The 19770-nt window shown below is 33.3% G+C and overlaps 1 protein-coding gene across 1 annotated transcript in view; it reads left to right on the forward strand.

The window, feature by feature from the left end:
* Positions 1–19770, forward strand: part of KCNH7 (potassium voltage-gated channel subfamily H member 7) — a 486463-nt gene that overhangs the window by 427573 nt on the left and 39120 nt on the right. The window contains exon 9 of the mRNA XM_055307883.1: positions 3916–4115. Within this exon, the coding sequence (XP_055163858.1) occupies positions 3916–4115 (200 nt within the window). The remainder of the gene's footprint in view (positions 1–3915; positions 4116–19770) is intronic.

Below are 19770 nucleotides of genomic sequence, written 5' to 3' on the forward strand. Positions count from 1 at the left end.
AAGAAAAGTCTAAAATCAAAGATTTAAATTTCTATTTTAAGACAACTAAACTAAACATATAAGTAGAAGAAATAGCAGAGATAAGAGCAAAAGTTAATAAAATAGAAATCAAAGAAACATTAGAGAAAATTAATGGGAGTATATTATGGCTTTTTAAAAGACCAATAAAAAAAAGACCAATAAAATTGATAAACTTCCAATTAGACTGATGAGACAGAAGACATGTTACCAATATCTTATTGAAAGGAGAGCTATTACTCCCGGTTACAAAGATATTAATAATAAAATAACATTATGAATTACTTTATCATAAGAAGTATGGCAATTTAAATGTGATATGAAAGTTCTTTGAATGATACAAATTACCAAAACTGAAACAAAATAATCTGGAGCCATAAAATAAAAAGTAATAAGTTGGATTTCATCAAAATTAGTAACTTTAGTTTTTCAAAAGACACTTAAGAAAAGAAAAAGGCAAATGATAGACTAGAAGAAAATATTCTCAATACTTAGACCTTAAAAAAAAAAACTTGTATCCAGAATTTATCAAGATTTTCTTGCAATTCTACAATGAAAGACAACTCAATTTAAAAATGACCAAAAGGGGATCCCTGGGTGGCGCAGCGGTTTAGCGCCTGCCTTTGGCCAAGGGTGCAATCCTGAAGACCCGGGATCGAATCCCACGTCGGGCTCCCGGTGCATGGAGCCTGCTTCTCCCTCTGCCTGTGTCTCTGCCTCTCTCTCTCTCTTTCTCTCTGTGTGACTATCATAAATAAATAAAAATTTAAAAAAAATAAAAAATAAAAATGACCAAAAGATTTAAACAGACATTTCAAAAAGGAGCTATATGAGTGGCCAATAAGTGCAGGAAAAGATATCATTAGTCATCAAGAGATGTAAATTAAAACTCTAATGAGATATTACATGCCCGCTACAAGTGGCATGAAAAATTAAAGACTGGCAACAGCAGTTGGGAACAATTGATATTGTCATTTATTGCTGGAGGGAGTATAAATTGACACAAGTTTGAGGAACAGTCTAGCAGCTTCTTATAAAGTTATATGTACCACACACTTCCACTCCTAAGTGTTTAAAAGGAAATGGAAATATGTGCCCACATGAAGACTCGTCACAAATGCTCATGGCGGTTTTATTCATAATAGCCAAAAACTAGAAACAGTGAGATTTCTGTCAACAGAAGAGATAAACTAGTAGAGCCATGTGATGCAAAGTAGAGTGATAAAAAAAGAACAAATTACTAATACATACAACAGAATTAATTTCAAAGACATGTACAACAAAGAATCAGATGCAAATGAATATATACATTATGATTCCATGTATATGAAGACCTAGGAAATGCAAACTACTGTAATGACATGCATTGGAGCTCGGTTGTTGTCTAGGTTCTGAAGTAAGTGTAGGCAGCCAGTGAACACAAGGGAATCTTTTAGGGTGATGGAAATGTTCTGTACTTTGATTGTGTTTATAGCAAGCATATACATTTGTCAGAATTAATTGATGCATACAATTAAAATGGATTTATTTTATTATACGTAAATTATACCCTTATAACATCTAATTTCTTACGTTAAAACTTTGTAAAACTGTGTAATAACTAGAAAACAAGTGTATTTGTTCTATCAGCACATTCCAGCTTATGTCTAATGGCCAACTAAAGTCATTAGTTTGGTTAGCATATCAGATTTGGGGTGTGGTGTGCTGAAGGAAGTTTTAAGATATACCTGCTTTATTTCTATAATATCTAAATCTAAAACAAACCATTGATAAAATTAGAACTCCCTGTTGAGGAAAGCTAAGTAAAATATTGAGTTAAAGAGAGAAATGTCCTTATGTACAGTCTGCCATCTTGCTTTTGACTCATATTTTATGCCATTTGATAGGCATTTAGTAAATGATGTATAAAGAATATGATTATGTTGTGCTTCTCTCTTGCTTACAGTCTTTAGCTCCTGTTGCTCCTAAAAAAAATAGAAAAAAATAATTCATGCTTTCATTATAATTTATAAAACCATCACATAGAATTTACTAAGAGAAATACATATTATTCATGTATTCAACAATATGCTTATAATCTAGATTTTGCCATCTTCTCAACAAGTGGAAATATATTTTTATGACCCAAACTAATGTTTTGGTTCATTTTTATGGCAGTGTGGAGATAAAACCACACCATGAAAATGAAACCATAGTATTCATTACAAACAAAATAAGGTTTTCCCTGACTCTCCTCCAAGTAATTATGTGGTTTAGGTAAAATAACTAGCATTGATTATATGCCCTCTGATTAAATCAAGTGAACTTACTTTGTACTAACTAAACTATTACCTGAAAAAAAAAAAGATAGATACTTTGGAGACATAGCAAACTGTATAAATATTTCCAACATTATAGAATAGTGAAGAGTAAAATACATTTTTCACATGAATCTTTTGGAGTCACAAGAATTGGTTTTAGGCAACTATTGCTAACTGTCTTCTTAATCAACTGTTCATTTATTCAAATTAGGCTCAAGTGTTTTTCCTGTGGAAGAACCAACCTAGATAGCTTGTCTACCTTGCTGAGAATTATTCTTTCACACATCCCAATTCAGGCACTACAGATGTCTCCAACTTCCACCCCTTTAAATACATAAAAACAAAAGGCCACTCCTTTCTTTGTGACATTCTCTTACTTGGGATATCTATGGTAAACAAGGAACCATGCTAGCCCAGAGACAAAGATAAGGTGGAAAAGAAAGCAAATGACCAATAAGATAAGTTGTTTTAAAATACTTAGCCTGAATCTGGCTAAAATCTACTTCAAAAATGATTAAGTGGTTTATAGAAGTAATGGTTTGTAAAGTGTGTTGGGGTGGGGGTGGGAGGAATGTGTTAGTTGAACACAGTTGAATCAAACACTGTAAGCTGTTCATTTTTTACCACCTGCGTGGCATAGTGCTGTTCCAGTGTCTTAAACATACGCTACCTTCTCTCTTAAGATGCTGGCACATGCTCAAAGATCAAAATAAAGATCGTGCATCATGATTTGACTTTATGTTCAGAATATAGCACTTTTTTTTAGAATTACTAGAAACCAAATACAAACATAAAAGGAAAGAGAAGATACTCAAAAAACTTATGTTAAATCATACAGATTTAGCCCAGAAATCACTTACAAGGGTACTCAACCTAAATACTGAAATGTATAGCTAGGATTGTCTTGGCAGTTTCTTTCTTCTCACAGATGAAAGAAAAAGATATTCTGGTTTTTTCCTACAAAAATAAAACTATATCTTTATATTCTAAGCCAGGGATATCTGTTTCTTGTGTAGAAATACTGTAAAAATGAATTTTAATAGATTAAAAAAATTGTATACAACTAAATACTCTAAGGAAATTATGAGTTCCTTAAAACAATTCATCATTCCTTAGCAAAACCAAAGTATTCAAAATAATCTTAAGATTTATAATGGATTTTTAATATTAAAAGGTTAGGTTTGAGACCAAGAGGCATAGATGTCCCAATTTAAAAATTAACTTTTTAACTCCCATTCCAGAAAATATACCTGTGATAACCCTGTGACATATATCCTTATTACATTACAAAGCAAAGGGTTTATTCTAAAGACATTTTTATCTCTGGTCAATACTCCAGATTATAGGCTGATACTGTAAACAATGAGTTTATATTTTAATTTAGAATCCATGGTGAATTTGGATCACACCTTTCCCCCTCCAGATTTGTCATCAAAATTATAAAGTTTACAACAGGATTGGCTTAATTTATTTTTCTCTCCATGGGCCTTACAACTGGATTGAGATAATAAAAAGTCTACATAGTTGAGATTCTGACAAGATATAGTAATGCCCAAGTGCAGTCTTCCCCCATAACTTTGTTTTTTATCCAATCCAGCACTAATGTATGCAAGCATTTTTGGGAATGTATCTGCAATTATCCAAAGGCTATACTCGGGAACTGCCAGGTACCACATGCAGATGCTTCGAGTAAAAGAATTCATTCGCTTTCACCAAATCCCCAACCCCCTGAGGCAACGGCTTGAAGAATATTTCCAGCACGCATGGACATACACCAATGGCATTGACATGAACATGGTATGTATTTCTGTTTTCCAAAATGGAAGTACCTCAGGCATTATAGCTACAGTCCAAATGGGAAAGCTAGTCTCACCAGCTTTGAACCCCTTGCTTTTGTTTTCCTCTCGGATGTTTATTTTCTCCCCTGGAGATAGTCTCTCATTCTCAATTCATGGCATTGCATGGTGCTATATCTAGTTATATTGTGTGGCAAAGGCATTATAACATGATGCAAACTGATATAACTGTGTGTGGTAGAGTTCCCATTTCCAGTTAGAGTGAACATTGCTAACATAGGATTTGGGCTTTCACCACATGTCCTAGCTGCCAGCACCCCAAAAGACAGTTGGACCCATGTGTGTTAAGATTTGACAAGTAAACAGCAACAACAACCATGATACCCCCAAACAGAAATCCAAAGTTAACATTCCTTTAAAAAACAAGAAAACAAAAACAGGACACTTTGAGGATTTGTGGGAGAGGTTAGGGAACTTAAGCATGCCATAAACATTTAATGATAGGAAGTTTCATGTGTCTTCTAAGGAAAAATTTTTCTATATTTACAATAAACTATGTCCCCTTTCACTGTACCTGGTTTAATGCATCTTTCCTTTCAAGGGGGAAATATGGATTTCTTCATAACTTTTAAGCAAATTCAACATCAATGATAACTTTTCATAATTCTTCCCACCTCTATCAATGCTTAAAAATCAATACAGTTAATAACATGCCCATGGTCTAAAGAGCTCTTTTTATTGTTAGGTGAATTACACACATTCTTTTGATCTGTTTAGCTATAGAGACTGATTCCTAAAGATAATTATGTGACACATCCAAATTCAATGACATATCACAGACCTATTAAGAAAGATTAAAAATATGATGACTTCCCATCTAGCAACTACTCCACTGGACAAAGACTCAGTTTATAAAAATTCTTCAGAAAATAAAACTACTCACATTTAATGACATGAACAGCATAATATACTTTTTGCACAAGTGAGCCTATCCAATTTAGATCGACATTTTTTTATTTGAACAGTAATATCCTAATAAAAAAGCAAAGATTCAAAATTAGAAGTCAAAGGACAGAAGACATTACAAGCATTGCCCACTTTGAAAGCCATATAGGATAAGTTTATCAAAGCCGCATGTGATCTATTGACTGAGAAGTAAGGACATGCCATTATAAATATTTTAATTTGAATAGCTAATCAATTAGCACATTTTATATAAAAGCATAACTGAATTCCATGAGTTATTTCTAATTATCCCAAAGTTACTTGAGAAAATTAATTTGATAAATTGATATCACTAAGACAACACCTTAATCTCATAAGAAAGCACGTACAAATTGATCACTTAATGTATTTCCATCTGTATTATTGTTGAACAAAGATATCAGCATTCAGAAACTATCGGGGATTCTCTAATGCTGGGTTGGCTGAAGCAGTGTCAAGAATTTTTAATCAAAACACGTGTCCCTCAATTTTGTTGTTCCATACCGCCAGATTATTTCCATAACAGTAATAAACATTTATTGTACATCCCCTCTCCATATAACTAGTTTTGTGACATTTTTGTGATAAAGCCTATTTTTTGACAACTATTTACCTTTGTTTGACTCTATTACCTATGAATATGGTTTATATACCACTTGCCTATTTACAATGTACTTATGAAAGATTTATCTCTTTCCTGTCTGCTTCACACCTTAATACATGGAATCACAACACCCACCGGTAAGAACAGGAGGTATTTATATCCAATTTAATTCTCGTGTAAATTGTGGAGAATACCCTTGTTATCTGTCAGGTTTAGAGCTTGTTAAATGATTTCCAATGTTAGTTCTGATCTTTATTGCATGATATAACAGAGGAAATACAAAGCAAGGAACTGGGGAAGATAACCTGAAGAGGCCAAGTTCAGATTAGAAGTCCTTAACTTTAACAACAACTTGACCTCTAGTAATATTTATATACAGTTTCCCCCTCCCCACAAAAAGGCACTTATCTGCTCCTTCCTCCACTCTGGTAAAGGTTATGGGTATACGGTTTGCATTAGATAATTGTCATAAAGAAAATGTCATTCTCTTTCATCATCCTCTATTTTCATGATGTAGGTGCTTTTCTTTCCTCTCATCTGCATGCCTGTATTACATGATCCTGGAGTGTGTGAGCTCTAAACCATGTGCCACTGAGTCTTGCATGTGGTTTTGAGAGCTTGACTTTGCACGAACTTCTTGTTTGTACACAGTGTCTACATTTCTCATCTTGTGACTACAAAGTGAGTAAATAATCAAAGTGCAAGATTACTGAAAACTCAGCAGATGGAAGATGCTTGTTTATTAAGCACGATGTACAAAACAAAGTTAGAGAAAAGCAACTGTACTCTTAGACTATTGAGAGATTTTTTTTTTAAAAAAAGAAGAAATCAAAGTGGATTTTTTACCTCCAAAACCACATTGTTATGATCCCTGTGTCTTATTACTTTATTATTAACTAAATAGTAATTAGTAATAATTTAAATTTATGTATTGTGATACATAAAAGTACACTAAACTGTTGTATTTTGCATCAGCATTTCACATTATTTCATTTAAGTATAAACTTAAGTATAATTTCTCATGAAACTTCAGGTAATTTTTTTACTGTTCAGCCATGTCAAAATGGGGTACAGATTTTACAATCACACTGTATTGACTCAAAATTATTTTTCATAATCCAAAACATTTAATTGCTTGATATATCCTCCAAACATAGGAAATAATCGACCTAAAATATACAGCCATATTTCTTATTCCTGGATATTTTGCTTTCTGTGAAATAGCTATTGCCAGAATGTTCCAGAACCAAAAGAATTCTGGGGACATTTATGGGCTCCCTTCCAATCAAATAAAATGGTAGAGAGTACAAAAGGAAAAGGGTTAGGATAATTAAGTTAGAGGAAAGAAAGTGCTCTTTTGTACCAGATGTTAGGCTTAGGAATAGTGAAAATTATCTCAAAAATATCTACAGGTAAATTCTGGAAACCCGTTCCCATCTTCTCCCCCAAATTTGACTAGTTAGGAAAAGAAGATACTTTCTCAGATTAAGACTGAAAGTATCTCAAGAAATTTGCCCCAATCAAAGCTGTCCTCTGACCCAGTCTCAAACTCTCTGACATTATTCAACATTGATTTTAGTTACAACATTGGCAAGAACTGAAAATCATCTTCCATGTCAGTGTAGAGGCGAGTTTCTTCATACTACATATAAGAGCCTAGCTTGAATGAAGACCACCAATAGCCATGCTCTATACATCATTCTGGATTGAGAGAAATAAATCATTTATACAAAAACTGATTCAGAATCTAAAATCATATTGACATGGGAAAAAAACCTTTATGAACATTTAATGAAGAGTTTTATTTCTTAGCCCAAAAATGTCCCCCTTGTAATGCTTAATAATATAAAACAAATCAGAAATAGGAATTCAGAAGACCAAAACATTAGCTCTACAATTTGCCACGAATCTTGGACAAGTCACTTAACCTCTCTGCAATTTCATTTACTTGTCATTGTCAAATGTTTTAAAGTACCAGAACTCAAACATGCCAAATGTATAGAACAGTAATTATGGAAGTTATGCAAGTTTTTCCACTTGAAGGATGGAGATTCTAAGCTATCTGCTGCTTACTCTTTTGCTTTCTATAGTGGGCTTCTAGTTTTCTTTGATGATGAATTGTTGATGGCAGAGAACAGAAGGGGATCATTTCAGGTAAAAACTGGTTCAGAAATAAAGACTCATGGGGGGGGAAGCTCAAGGAAGAATTAGGCAAGTGGTGCAGAAACAACTTTTTAAAATTTATTTTAGGAAGAAAGGGAGCAACTGACCTCTTTTTGGAGAGGGGTATTAATGGAGAAAATTTTGAGAAACAGCCATAGAAAGGAGTTGGACTAAAAACATAGGAAGAGGAATGAATGTTTCAGCAGGGTAGATAGACACATTTTCCCTAAAGACAGGCAGGAATGAAAAAAGAAAGGGTAGAGGCACTGGCTTTGAGGAATAAAGGAGAAAACTCAATGGCACTAGCACTACATGGTCCAGTCTCTTTGGTTAAGCAGATAGTACATCAGGTCCTCAGAAGGGAGGAAGTATAAGATAGGAGAAGATTAAAGAGGGGGAGAATTTTTCAAGATTTCAATTAAGAGTCAATATCATAGGCTAAAAATGTTTAGAATCACAGTGGAACTCTCTGACAAAGAATTCACTTATAATGGCCCCAACAAACAATGCCAATCAAAATGGAAACAAAACTAATAAATAATGGCATGTTGTCTAAAGAAATTCTTACTCCCTGGAGTTGATGTGTTGTCTAAGAGCCATGTGAGTGAAAATCTGATTTCCTTTCCTTCCAAGGCTCTTTTCCAGAGCTCCTTTGCTACTTGTCAGAGTACCCTTTGCTAACTAACTACTGACCTTAGCTACTAGCTACTACCCACCTACTACTACTTACTACTAACTACTATCTACTTAACTAGCATTGATTGTATCCGCATCCACAGTCTAACTCTATGCCAACAAAAACTTTGTTGTACCCATTCTGTATACTTACTGAAATGACTTCATCTATGCCAGACCTTTACATTCAAATCTCCTCCACTCATGGACCATTTTGATACACCATAGTGAAAGGCAGCGATGGGTCTTTCAGTCAGCAACTCATGTAAAAACAATCCTTGTGTCATTAAACTTCATTAAAAATGTATAGCTTATCTTCATCATATTGTTTTTATTCTCCCTTAACTGTTCCTAATGATCCTTTACATAGTCAAATTGATAAATATGGTTAATGAAAAACCTTTGATCCATTAGTCATAAAGCTTAATAAAATGGTTAAAAAACATGGTGCCCTCATATTTGTTCCTCTAGTAAGCAAGGATTCTATTTCTAAGAATTCTTCGGAAAATAAGATCACTTACATTGAAAGATATCAATAGCACAACACAATTTTTACAGAGGCAAACCTGTGTAATTTGCATAGATATTTTTTGTTTGGCTAATAGTATTTTAACAAAAAAGCGTAGGTTCAAAATCAGCAGTGTGCAAAAAGCATTGAAAATATCGCCAAATTTTGAAAAACATGCAGCTTCTCTACACAGCCTAGCAAATAAATCCACACATTTAAAAATAGGGCAAAACCTGAATTTAAATGATAATGATCCTTAGGACTGGTGACATCTTTTAGTTTTCTATAAAGAAATACCTAGTAACCTTAAGAGTTGAATTAAAATACTTGTCTACAATGTACTTTAAAAGATATTTTCAGAGGCATGCTGATTAGTTAACAGGAACTGCCTGGCTCTACAAAAATTATGTAGGTGGTAAAATTTTGAACTGTCAAGAAATTTCCTACTAGCACACATACTTGCTTACTATAGCCAGTACCTGAACAACAGGTGCTTACGAAAGAACAAGGCCCACGTCCTTCCTATTTTCACCAAGCTCTCCACTCTAAAGTCTCAAAAATACCAGAGAGAACAATAAATACCATCTGGAACCCCTTGACATGAACAATATCAGGCTTAAGACAGACATCTGGTATTTTCGGGTCACAAATGGTATGTGCTCAATCATGTTTCACACATGATTATGGTCACTTCATCCTGGTCTCCAACCATTATCAAGAAGGACTTATTTACAGCTGGCATCATGCCGCTTCTGTGCAAAGGGAGTTCTTAACAGTAGAATCTTGTCTTTAGTGGTTCCTGAGCCGAGAGAAATGACAGCCATGGCCTCAGGCTTTACACATGAAAAACAGTCATTGCAGAAACACCACACTGAGCAATGAACATACTACAGTTTCTCCATTCATTAATAATGTTCCTCTTCCAGTAGGAGGCTAGCGGAAATGATGCCTCAAATTATTATTTTTTTTAACTCCTTAAAATAATGGTACTTTCAAACGGGACTCTAGAGGGCAATTTCTCATGCTGGAGAATGTGATGTGTTTTCAAATATTTTCTTTGGAGTCTTAGAAACACAGGAGAAATTTAAACTCAATTTAAGATCACTTAATATCCAACACAGGTTTAATCAATAATTAAAATATGGAAAAACATCAAGACACCAAAATTCCATTTTAAACTATTCTTTGTAAACATGACTTTAAGGTCCTTTTAATTCAACTATTAGAGTAACTCAGCATTATCAAACTTAATGAAATCAAACCATTTGCAATTTCTCTCAAAATAAAAATCCAGTATTACTTTAGTGGAAGAATTATTTGAGACATTACAGGGGTCTGGGAATTCATATTGAAATGGATATGTAAATATTCCACCCAATATGTCAGAGTTTTTTAAATCACTCTTTAAGGGTGAAAATAAGCAAAAGTAAATTCATCTAGTCCAATTGCTCTTAATAGCCTAAAGGCCACAGTATTCAGGGAATTTACATATATTTTGTTTTTCTTGGTTTAGACATATTGCTATCCATGAGGATGAGCATGAATGGAAAAAAAAATAAATACTCATTGCCTCTTTGATAGCAGATATTCCTAAAAAAAAAAAAAAGTATCTTTTTTGTTTGCATCTTGGTCTCCTATTGATCAAGTGGGTCACCCCCCTAGTAGAATTCTATACTCAACTTAGGAATGATAAGGATCTTTCTTATTCAGGAGTCCGGCACCTCAGATGGTACATCTTAATACTCTGGAGCTATGTTAATTCATCTTTTCCCACTCCACTGATAATTTTCTCAGATCAAAATGCTAACTAAAAGAGATCAGTAGCTAGAAACACCTACCAGAGTGGGAAGATAAGTCAAAGACTCACTCCACATAGGTGTAATTATTGTATCAGAATCATACTGTCCCATTTCTATTCCTCACCTGTTCTAATTGTGAATCACTATGTATGAATATGAGGAAATTGGAGCATTAGTTGTGTTTTCTAAGACAGGGACTTTAGCCCAGAATCTAACTCTAATTTTCTCTGCTTTACCTATGATTGGTGCTTAGTGTTGAACAGCAGACACCAAGCAGTGAGGTCAGAGCATTATAACAAAGCAGGTATGGTTAATCGGGTTCTTTCCCCTATGAATTACCTATATATCTATATATAGCATTTTTGTATAGTTTTTCATCTTTTTCTTATCATTTTATAAGAAAAATTTGTGAATTACAGATCCTAATGCTTTGTCATCTATATTGCAGTTTGTTTCCAATCTCTTTTCAATGTGTTGGTTTTGATTTAAAAAAAATCTTTTGGATTTAAAAGTTTTTCTTTTTTAAGATATGGTCCAATTAGTCAACTTTTCTTATATAGTTCAGAGGCCTTGTCCTGATTTTCAAAGGTCCTACTAAAACTATGGATTATACAAGTAGTTTCCCAGATTTTCTCACAAATTCTGTCACATGATTAGAACGAAAATTCTGTATTCTGTTTGAAATGTAGTCTTGTGAATTATTTTCTTTATGTGAATAGAAAATAATACTTCTAGAATATAAATAAGTCATTCTTTTTCTATTGATTTAAAATACCACCTTGTTTATACATTAAATTGTCAGATACAGTTGGTGTACCTATCTTTGCTGTTAAATTGTCAGATACAGTTGGTGTACCTATCTTTGCTGTCAAAGTATCTCTATTAGTTCATTCTTACGACAATATAATAATGATTTGTACTTAGTGGCTTTATATCATGCTTTAATATCTGACAAAGTAGGTCAAACCTAACTAATCTTGTTTTCCTGATTTCCCTAGCTACTTGAGATTACTTATTCTTCCAGATAAGATATGTGACTATTTTTATTCAATTACAACAAACTCCATGTTGGCTTTTGAGATAATCCAACGATCAGATTGTCAACTCTGGCTAACAAGAGTCAGAAATTATAGCCAATATCAAACTTTACCAACAATTTCAAGAATGTAGGTAATCATAAGGCATAAGCAAAACGTGGAGGTTCTTCCTTGCCATATTAGTATGATTTCTGGCTCAGACGTAACATAGCGGGTCCTTAAGTAGTGTATATAATGGCTTAACACTTAAGCACAATGAAACTCTTTTGGTCACTAAACTTCTACATTTTATAGTCTGAAAGTTGCAGAGCCTACATAACATTTTCCAGGAAGCCATGTCCTATAAATATTTTAATGAAAGGTTTGTTTACCATAGTAATTTAGATAACATACATCCTGCTAGAAACACTCTACAGATAGGAAGTACCCCATCTCCTTAGTGTGTTTGCCAGAAGCAAATCACTAATGTTTTGTCATTAGCTGGTCACTTTTCTTTCCAGATGTTCCTCAGGAAAGATAGAGAATAGACTGTAAGCCTGCTGCTAACCCTTTCCTATGAATTTTACGTTAATTTTTGCATAACTTTGGAATTCATATATTAAGTTCTTATCCTTGCTGCACAATAAAATCATCTAAAAATGCATAAACCAAACTTCAGTGCTTTCAGATCCACTTTACAACAATTAAATCAGAATTGCTTATAGTGAAATCCAAGTATCAGTATTTTTGTATGTTTGTTCTAATATGTAGCCAGGATTGAGAACTCTGGTTTAGATCTTTAAAAATAAAATCTCCTTCGATGAAATGTTATAATTTTCCTCTGAGAAATTCTTATCTTCGTTGTTAAATTTACTTTTAAATTTTATACAGTATAGTCAAACAAATGAAATATATGGCATATTTCCATTTTTACCTACTTATAGGTAATAGGGAGTAAAACTGTCTTCGTTACATCCACCTTAACAAATTCCATGCCTTGTTTTGATAGGACTTTTTCTTAGTTTAATATAATTTGGTTTAGTTTGGGGTATTGGAGGGATTTCCTTGAGGATTTCCTCTTGGATGTTCTAGATACACAGTCATATCAGCATTAAAAATAAATAGATTTATTCTCTTTTTAAATACTGTGTATTATGATTTTTAGTTCACTAGATCCTCCAAAAAATTTTGAATAGTAGCAGCTAACTTCAATACAAATAACTTCACCATTAAGACTCATACTTTTAAAATATCTTTGCATTCCTGAAATCAATCCTAATTGGTCATATAGTTTTTGGTTCTTTGTTGATTTTGTTGATTAATAATTTTTTTCAAGTTTTGCATCTATTTTATAATGATATTGGTGCACACTCATATGCTCTTTAACTGTTAAAGAAATCATCTGTAAAACCATGTGGTCCTGGAGGTTTTCATAGTAGGTCACCATTCCGACTCTACCATGGTAATTATCTATTCTGTTTCTTCCTTGGTCAATTTTGGTAATGTATGTTTTGTGAAGAATTCATCCATTTCACGTAGGCTGTCAAAGTTGTTGTAAAATTGCATGTAGAATTCTCTTCTAACTCACTTAATCTTTTCTATATCAAAAGGTACACCTGCTTTCTCATTCCTAAACTTGTATATTTTTGTTCTCCTTCCCTTTAACAGGCTTTTGAAAAATTTATAAATTCCACTGGATTTTGTTCAAGGAACTAGCCTTTGCATGAATTTATACTTGCTACTGTTCTTTTTATTTCTAGAGTTTGCCTTCATTAATCCCCCCCCTTTTTTTATTCCTTTGGATTGTCCTATTATTTTAAACATTCTGTTAAGGTCATTTATTATTTGAATCTTTCTTCTATAATAATGAAGGCATTGAGAATTTTCCTCTCAATGCAATCTTTTCTGTGGTTTCATGGGTTTTAATATGACGTGTTCTCCTTTTATTGCTTTTTACATTATTTCTTCTTTGATTCAAAGGTTATCATAGAGTGCGGTTCTTAATTTCCATATATTTCTGATTTTCTGGTCATTTTTAAATATTTTTATTTTTTTGGATTATAATCAGAGTTAATGGACTATGTAACATTTCTACTTTTATAAGTGTTAAAGCACCTACACTTAAAGTAGAAGCAATCTGTAGTTGCAATTTTTAAAATAACTTATCTTTTATAAAGATTTTCCAAAGCACTTGGCTTTATTGTCATGGAGATGAGGGAAACCTGCTTTCCTTTTTTTAACACATATTTTATTTTTTATGTAAATTATGATTAAATTATATGATTCCACTGACAAGTTACAGCCAGCATAAATAGGTTTCAGAGCAAACACAGTGGGTTTAAAATTCAGTTAGTGAGAAAAAAATGTACAGGGACAATACTGGAACATTCAGAGTGCTGGGGCAGCAAGAATCAATACATTTTACAGAAAAGGAATCTGATAGGAGGAAAAAAAATTCTATTTTGAGAGTGTCTCCTATTTTGTGAAAAAAATATATAATTGCTGATACAGTCATTGCTTTATCTAGAAAACAATTGGAATTGTTGTCTGGCTCTAATCTTTCTGAGGAACAAATACCTTAACTGGTACAAATACCCTATCTGGTACTGGAAAATTACATTTATGCTACATTCCTATTCTGTGTTAGCTGTTGATAAAACCAATAAATTAAGTGAATGGGGAACCTATTGGGAACAACTTTAAACATCCAATCTAACGGACAGCTGTGGCAAGTCACAATAGGTGATGGAATCCTAGATAAAATCTGAAGTCTTAGTTCTTCCACAATTAAAATCCCAAATGTAATTATGCGTCAGCTTTCACATTTAAAAAAGGGGGTAATAAATAAATAAATAAATAAATAAATAAATAAATAAATAACCACTCTCTATTCCTTATATAAAGTTGATAAGTCACTCAAATTATGGTTCTAAAATATTATCACATGAGAAATGTTTCAGAAACATACAACGAGATTTAAGTTCAAGATGGCATATCAAGTACACAGTGGTACTTAAATCATTCTTTTCATTACCTGGAAGATTGCACCCCCTCTCCCTTTCTTTGTAAGCAAGCTCAGGTCATTTACAATCAATCCATTTGAGAAGTTTTTGCAAAGCATCCAATAGACCCCACTACAGTTATATTTTGTTAATACCTTCTCTCACTCTTTGTCTCAAATAGTTGGGTTGAGGGGAAGATCCCAAAATTGTTTCTCCTTATCCAGATTTCTCCTATTACATTTCAAAACCCTGGTAGGTTCTACGGTTACCCTTTGGGACCTCATACATAAATCCTAATGCACTTTTTAAATTCAGGCTCTTGCTGAATTAGCAGAACTCCAGAGTCTGGGTAACAAGGACATGTATGTAAAAGCAATAAATCCTCCCCGCCTTACTCATCATTACCCACACTCCAACTCATCCCTGGCCCTGACTTAATTGGGGTCAATTTAAAGTTTGAGTGTCTTTCTGAAAGCAAAGAATCATCTCACATATCATGCTGTTAACTGGTGGTGAGATTTGCCAGAGAGGCAAGGAGAAGCAGGCGGGAAAACTTTAATTTTTCAGGGAACCTTTACTTGTACCAAAACCAGGTCAGGATTTATGACATTGTTTCCCATGTCTGTGTGTGGCAAGTTTTTGTTCTGTTCATGATTTTGCTTCTAAATTATATCTGCATGTGACAAATGTTGAAAAGTTACACATAGAAAATTAATTTTCTTAAGGGTTATGATGGCCCACGCTAAGGTTTACTTAATACTTTGCTTTGCCAATGATCTGGCCAGGTATGATGCCCTTCCTATACAATAAAATAATTCCTTATTCCCATTAGCCACATGAAGGTAAAATGAGAAAGCAGATAGCAAAGCAGTTTGAGTTTCAGACTAGGGAATGTGTACTTAAATGTTTAAAACTGCTAAGAAAACCTACCTATCATGATCAGTGGTTAAATATGAAGTATTAAACCAAGGATACATGAAAAACGCGTGCTTCCTCTTTCTTAATGATAAATCGTAACCATAGCAATGATATGACCTGGGATGACCTCAAAATTAGGGAATACATTAGCTTTCAGAAACAACAAAAATCGAGGTTTGGTATCTTATAAGTGGTAAAGATTTATCAAATGCTGAATGCCTACATGGCAATGATTCTATTAGAATCAGAAAATGCTATAAAATATTAAGGCTATACTCTAGGGCAGAGACTTAAGATTTAATATATTATTTGCATCATCTATTTGATAATCACACTTGAGGTTTAGTGTTTCATAGGGAGTGCTAATTTGTGTTTTGATTAATCCTAATTTGTCAAGATCTAATTGTATTTAATGAACCAGAGAATTTCCTCAGAAAATTTCCTAATATCAGTTATCATAGTTACCAAATTTGTTCATAAGATTAATTTGCTGTTTAGGGGAAACATTTAACATACTCAGACTGTCTTTCTCATGGTGTCCTTTTCAGCCTACCTTTGGGAATGTACCCCTCTGCAGCTATGCTAGGTGAAACAAATCAGAAACTAGCCATTACAACATAAATCAATTTTCCAATATTATCTGGATAGGAGGTTATCTATAAGAAAATATATTTTGGTCCTTTCTAAAGCAAATAGAGGGTTTCCAAAACTATAGATAGATAGTATAAAGAGAGGGTCATGGTAAAAATCCAATTGTTGATACTCTTCTAACAGAACCTAGAAAGTGTACCCACCATACAAGAGCATTTTGCAATCCAAGGTAAGAGACAGTAAGCACTGAATCATGTGTCTTAAATTTGAGGAAGGAATAATGAGTTTATCAATATATTGTGAGTTTTTAACTTTATTTGAAAATCCTTATCTATCAGCATCCAGGTATGAGGAAATAAAGTTCTCTCCTGCAACTAGTGGGGCCAGGAGCATGAAGACTCCTAGAATAAAAGGAAGCCTTAAACTGAGTGGGGAAGAGAATTACGGTTTTAAGACCATAAATCACCTGCCTGACCCATAGGACACAAAGTTACTGTTAAAAGACAAAATTGTGTTGAAATTTGATTATAAAAGAACTATTTCCAGGGCAAAATCCAATAGAAAGTAGGCCCCACCATGAAGGGTGATATAATGGTTTAATATAAAAATAATAATCTTAATGTTGATTAATTTTCTTCTTCTCAGACTCCACTGACTGAAGCTCAAGACACATTTCTCTAATTGTAATCTGTCATAGACATGAACCAAAATTATTTTTCATTGAAACCTCAATACATAAAATAGGTACCATATTGTTTTATTGGCATAAGTGTATAAGTTTAATTTAAGGATCTACTTATTAAAAAGTAAATAAGACTAATGTCATTTTGATGAACATACTCATATCAAATCAGAAATTGGAGGGTTACATTAACCTCAGCTCCACTGCTTTCTAAATTTTGTATTCATTGTTCAGTATGGAGAAAATTTGAATTCACTCAATGCATAATTGCAAATATTAACAATATTGTAGTATTTATTCCACTACATGTGTGTCAGTACATACATATTTGAGGGAAGGTTAGTATAAAGTTAAATACTTCTGAATTAACATCTGATCATGTCTTATAGGTGTTACCAATGGATAATTATTTCAGTTTTCTCTCTCTCTTTCTATGATTTCTTCAAAGAGTTTTAGTTTGATTTAATAATACTATCTTCTTGTGTAGTTGTTGGGCCATTGTTTTTTGAATGTCCTTAAGCCAATGTCCTTTGGTTCTAAGCTATGGGGTTGATTCCTTTTAGTAGTCACAGAAGGCATTTCAAACTCACTTACAATAATGAATGTCTCATTTGGCTTAATGTAAGTTGAGGATTGCAGAGAGTTTTATTCACATAAAGTTGAGTGAAAGAAAGTTAACCTTAGATTTATAAAATATCCAAATAACATTATACCATAATAAAGACATGGGATTTTTTTTATCAGCCTTGAAAACATTTTCTGGAACATCAGGAAGTTTTTAAAATGCCCCATAACTGCAAATATTAGAAAAGTTAAATTGGAGCTTTTCACTCACCTTAAATTAACTGTATATTGAAGGTTGATTTGAACAACCATTAGTATTATAAATGTCCAAACGTATGCTATAAACTTCCATGCAAAGTGAAGTGTGGGAAATTTTGACTATATATATATATATATATATATATATATATATATATCAGATTACATATTTACATATATAAATCTGGGCATTTAGAGAAAGGCTTAAGGGCCAGGTATATGCTCAGAACATGTTTTGTTTTTTTTTCCCTATCGTAATGCTTCCATGCCTAATCAAGTGCTCGGTATAGAGTAGATACTTATTACATATTTTCTAAAAGAAGAGAACGATTTTTTCAAGCTGCAGACCATGAGCCTGATTCTGGATCATGCTACTTGCTCTATGAAATCAAATCAACTCAATAAATAATGGCTCGAGGTACAGTGTCAAGTGCTGTGTACCCTCAGAGCTTCAGAACTTGACAGACAAGAAGGTTGTGTATAGTGTAGTGGAAGTAATTATAACAATCACTAAACCAGATTGCATCTTGATACCTGTGTGCTTGGCATACCTTCTCTGTACAACCAGATCTGCTAGGCCTGATAAAAATGCTAATATTTGAGTGTTAAGTGAGGAAGTTTCATGTTAAGTGGTTTAGCAGAGGAATCAAACCTGATGAAAAAAAAAGTATAATGAATAGGAAGTAAGGAAGGCAACACAGCTGAGACCAATAGTAATGGGAGTCTAGGATGAATACTACTTAAATCTACCCCCATTATCCTCAGTCTTTTCCTACTCTATTTCTCTATAAGCTCTCTCTTTTAACTCTGCTTTTAAAGTCCCATTTCTTAGGCATACCCCAGATTCCAAAGCTGCTAACTTATGTGAGACATTTAAACCTCTGGGCTAGTAAGAGATTCAATCACTAAATATTAACTTCTATTGACTTTTACTTAAGTGATCTATGTAACTAACTTAAGAAAATTAAGAAAGTTAGTGAAAGGCTAACACCACCGGAGAATTCCTTAATCCAGATAAGTCCTTCATGCCAACGTGTGCATGCCTTTTCCCTGAGCAAGCAAAACCTTCTCCGTGAAACTCTGTGCTACCTCCAACTTGAGGCCATTCTTTCCAATGGGTGTCACATCTGACAGGATAAATGCAAGGAAATGACACTTAACAAGGACGGGCACTGAGGGGGGCACTTGATGGGATGAGCACTGGGTGTTATTCTGTATGTTGGCAAATTGAACACCAATAAAAAATTATTATTAAAAAAACAAAAACAAAACAAAACAAAAACAAGGACATTTGAGAAGAGAATAGTGTTGAAAAACTTTCAACTTTCCCAAATACTTTGTATGACTTTGTGAGTGATTCTAAGAATATTGGCATTCCAAGAACACATTTGTATTGATTTAGTAACTGCCTACTTACAAAAAGCATTTAAGACAAGTCACAGTGAAAACCTAAGTGCAAGGAAGCCAAAACATTTAACACAAGTCAGAAACAGGAAACAAAAGTTAGAGAGAGGAGAAGAATAAAAAACCTTAAACTGTTGAAGCAATGGAACACAAAACTTAGTGGTGAATTTCTTATTCACCAAAGAAACCAGGAAGAATTCAATGGGTGTTATATTTCTCAATATTTAGCTAAAGAGAATTTACCTGTTCTTTAGGAGCAATGTGTGTGACATGAAAGAAAGAAAGAGGGAGAGAGAGAGAGAGAGAGAGAGAGAGAGAGAGAGAAAGAAAGAAAGAAAGAAAGAAAGAAAGAAAGAAAGAAAGAAAGAAAGAAAGAAAGAAAGAAAGAAAGAAAGAAGAAGAAAGAAAGGAAAGAAAAAGAAAGAAAGAAAAAGAAAGAAAGGAAAGAAAGAAAGAAAGAAAGAAAGAAAGAAAGAAAGAAAGAAAGA

The sequence above is a fragment of the Nyctereutes procyonoides genome, unplaced genomic scaffold, assembly GCF_905146905.1.
Source record: "Nyctereutes procyonoides isolate TBG_1078 unplaced genomic scaffold, NYPRO_anot_genome, whole genome shotgun sequence".
Lineage (NCBI taxonomy): Eukaryota > Metazoa > Chordata > Mammalia > Carnivora > Canidae > Nyctereutes > Nyctereutes procyonoides.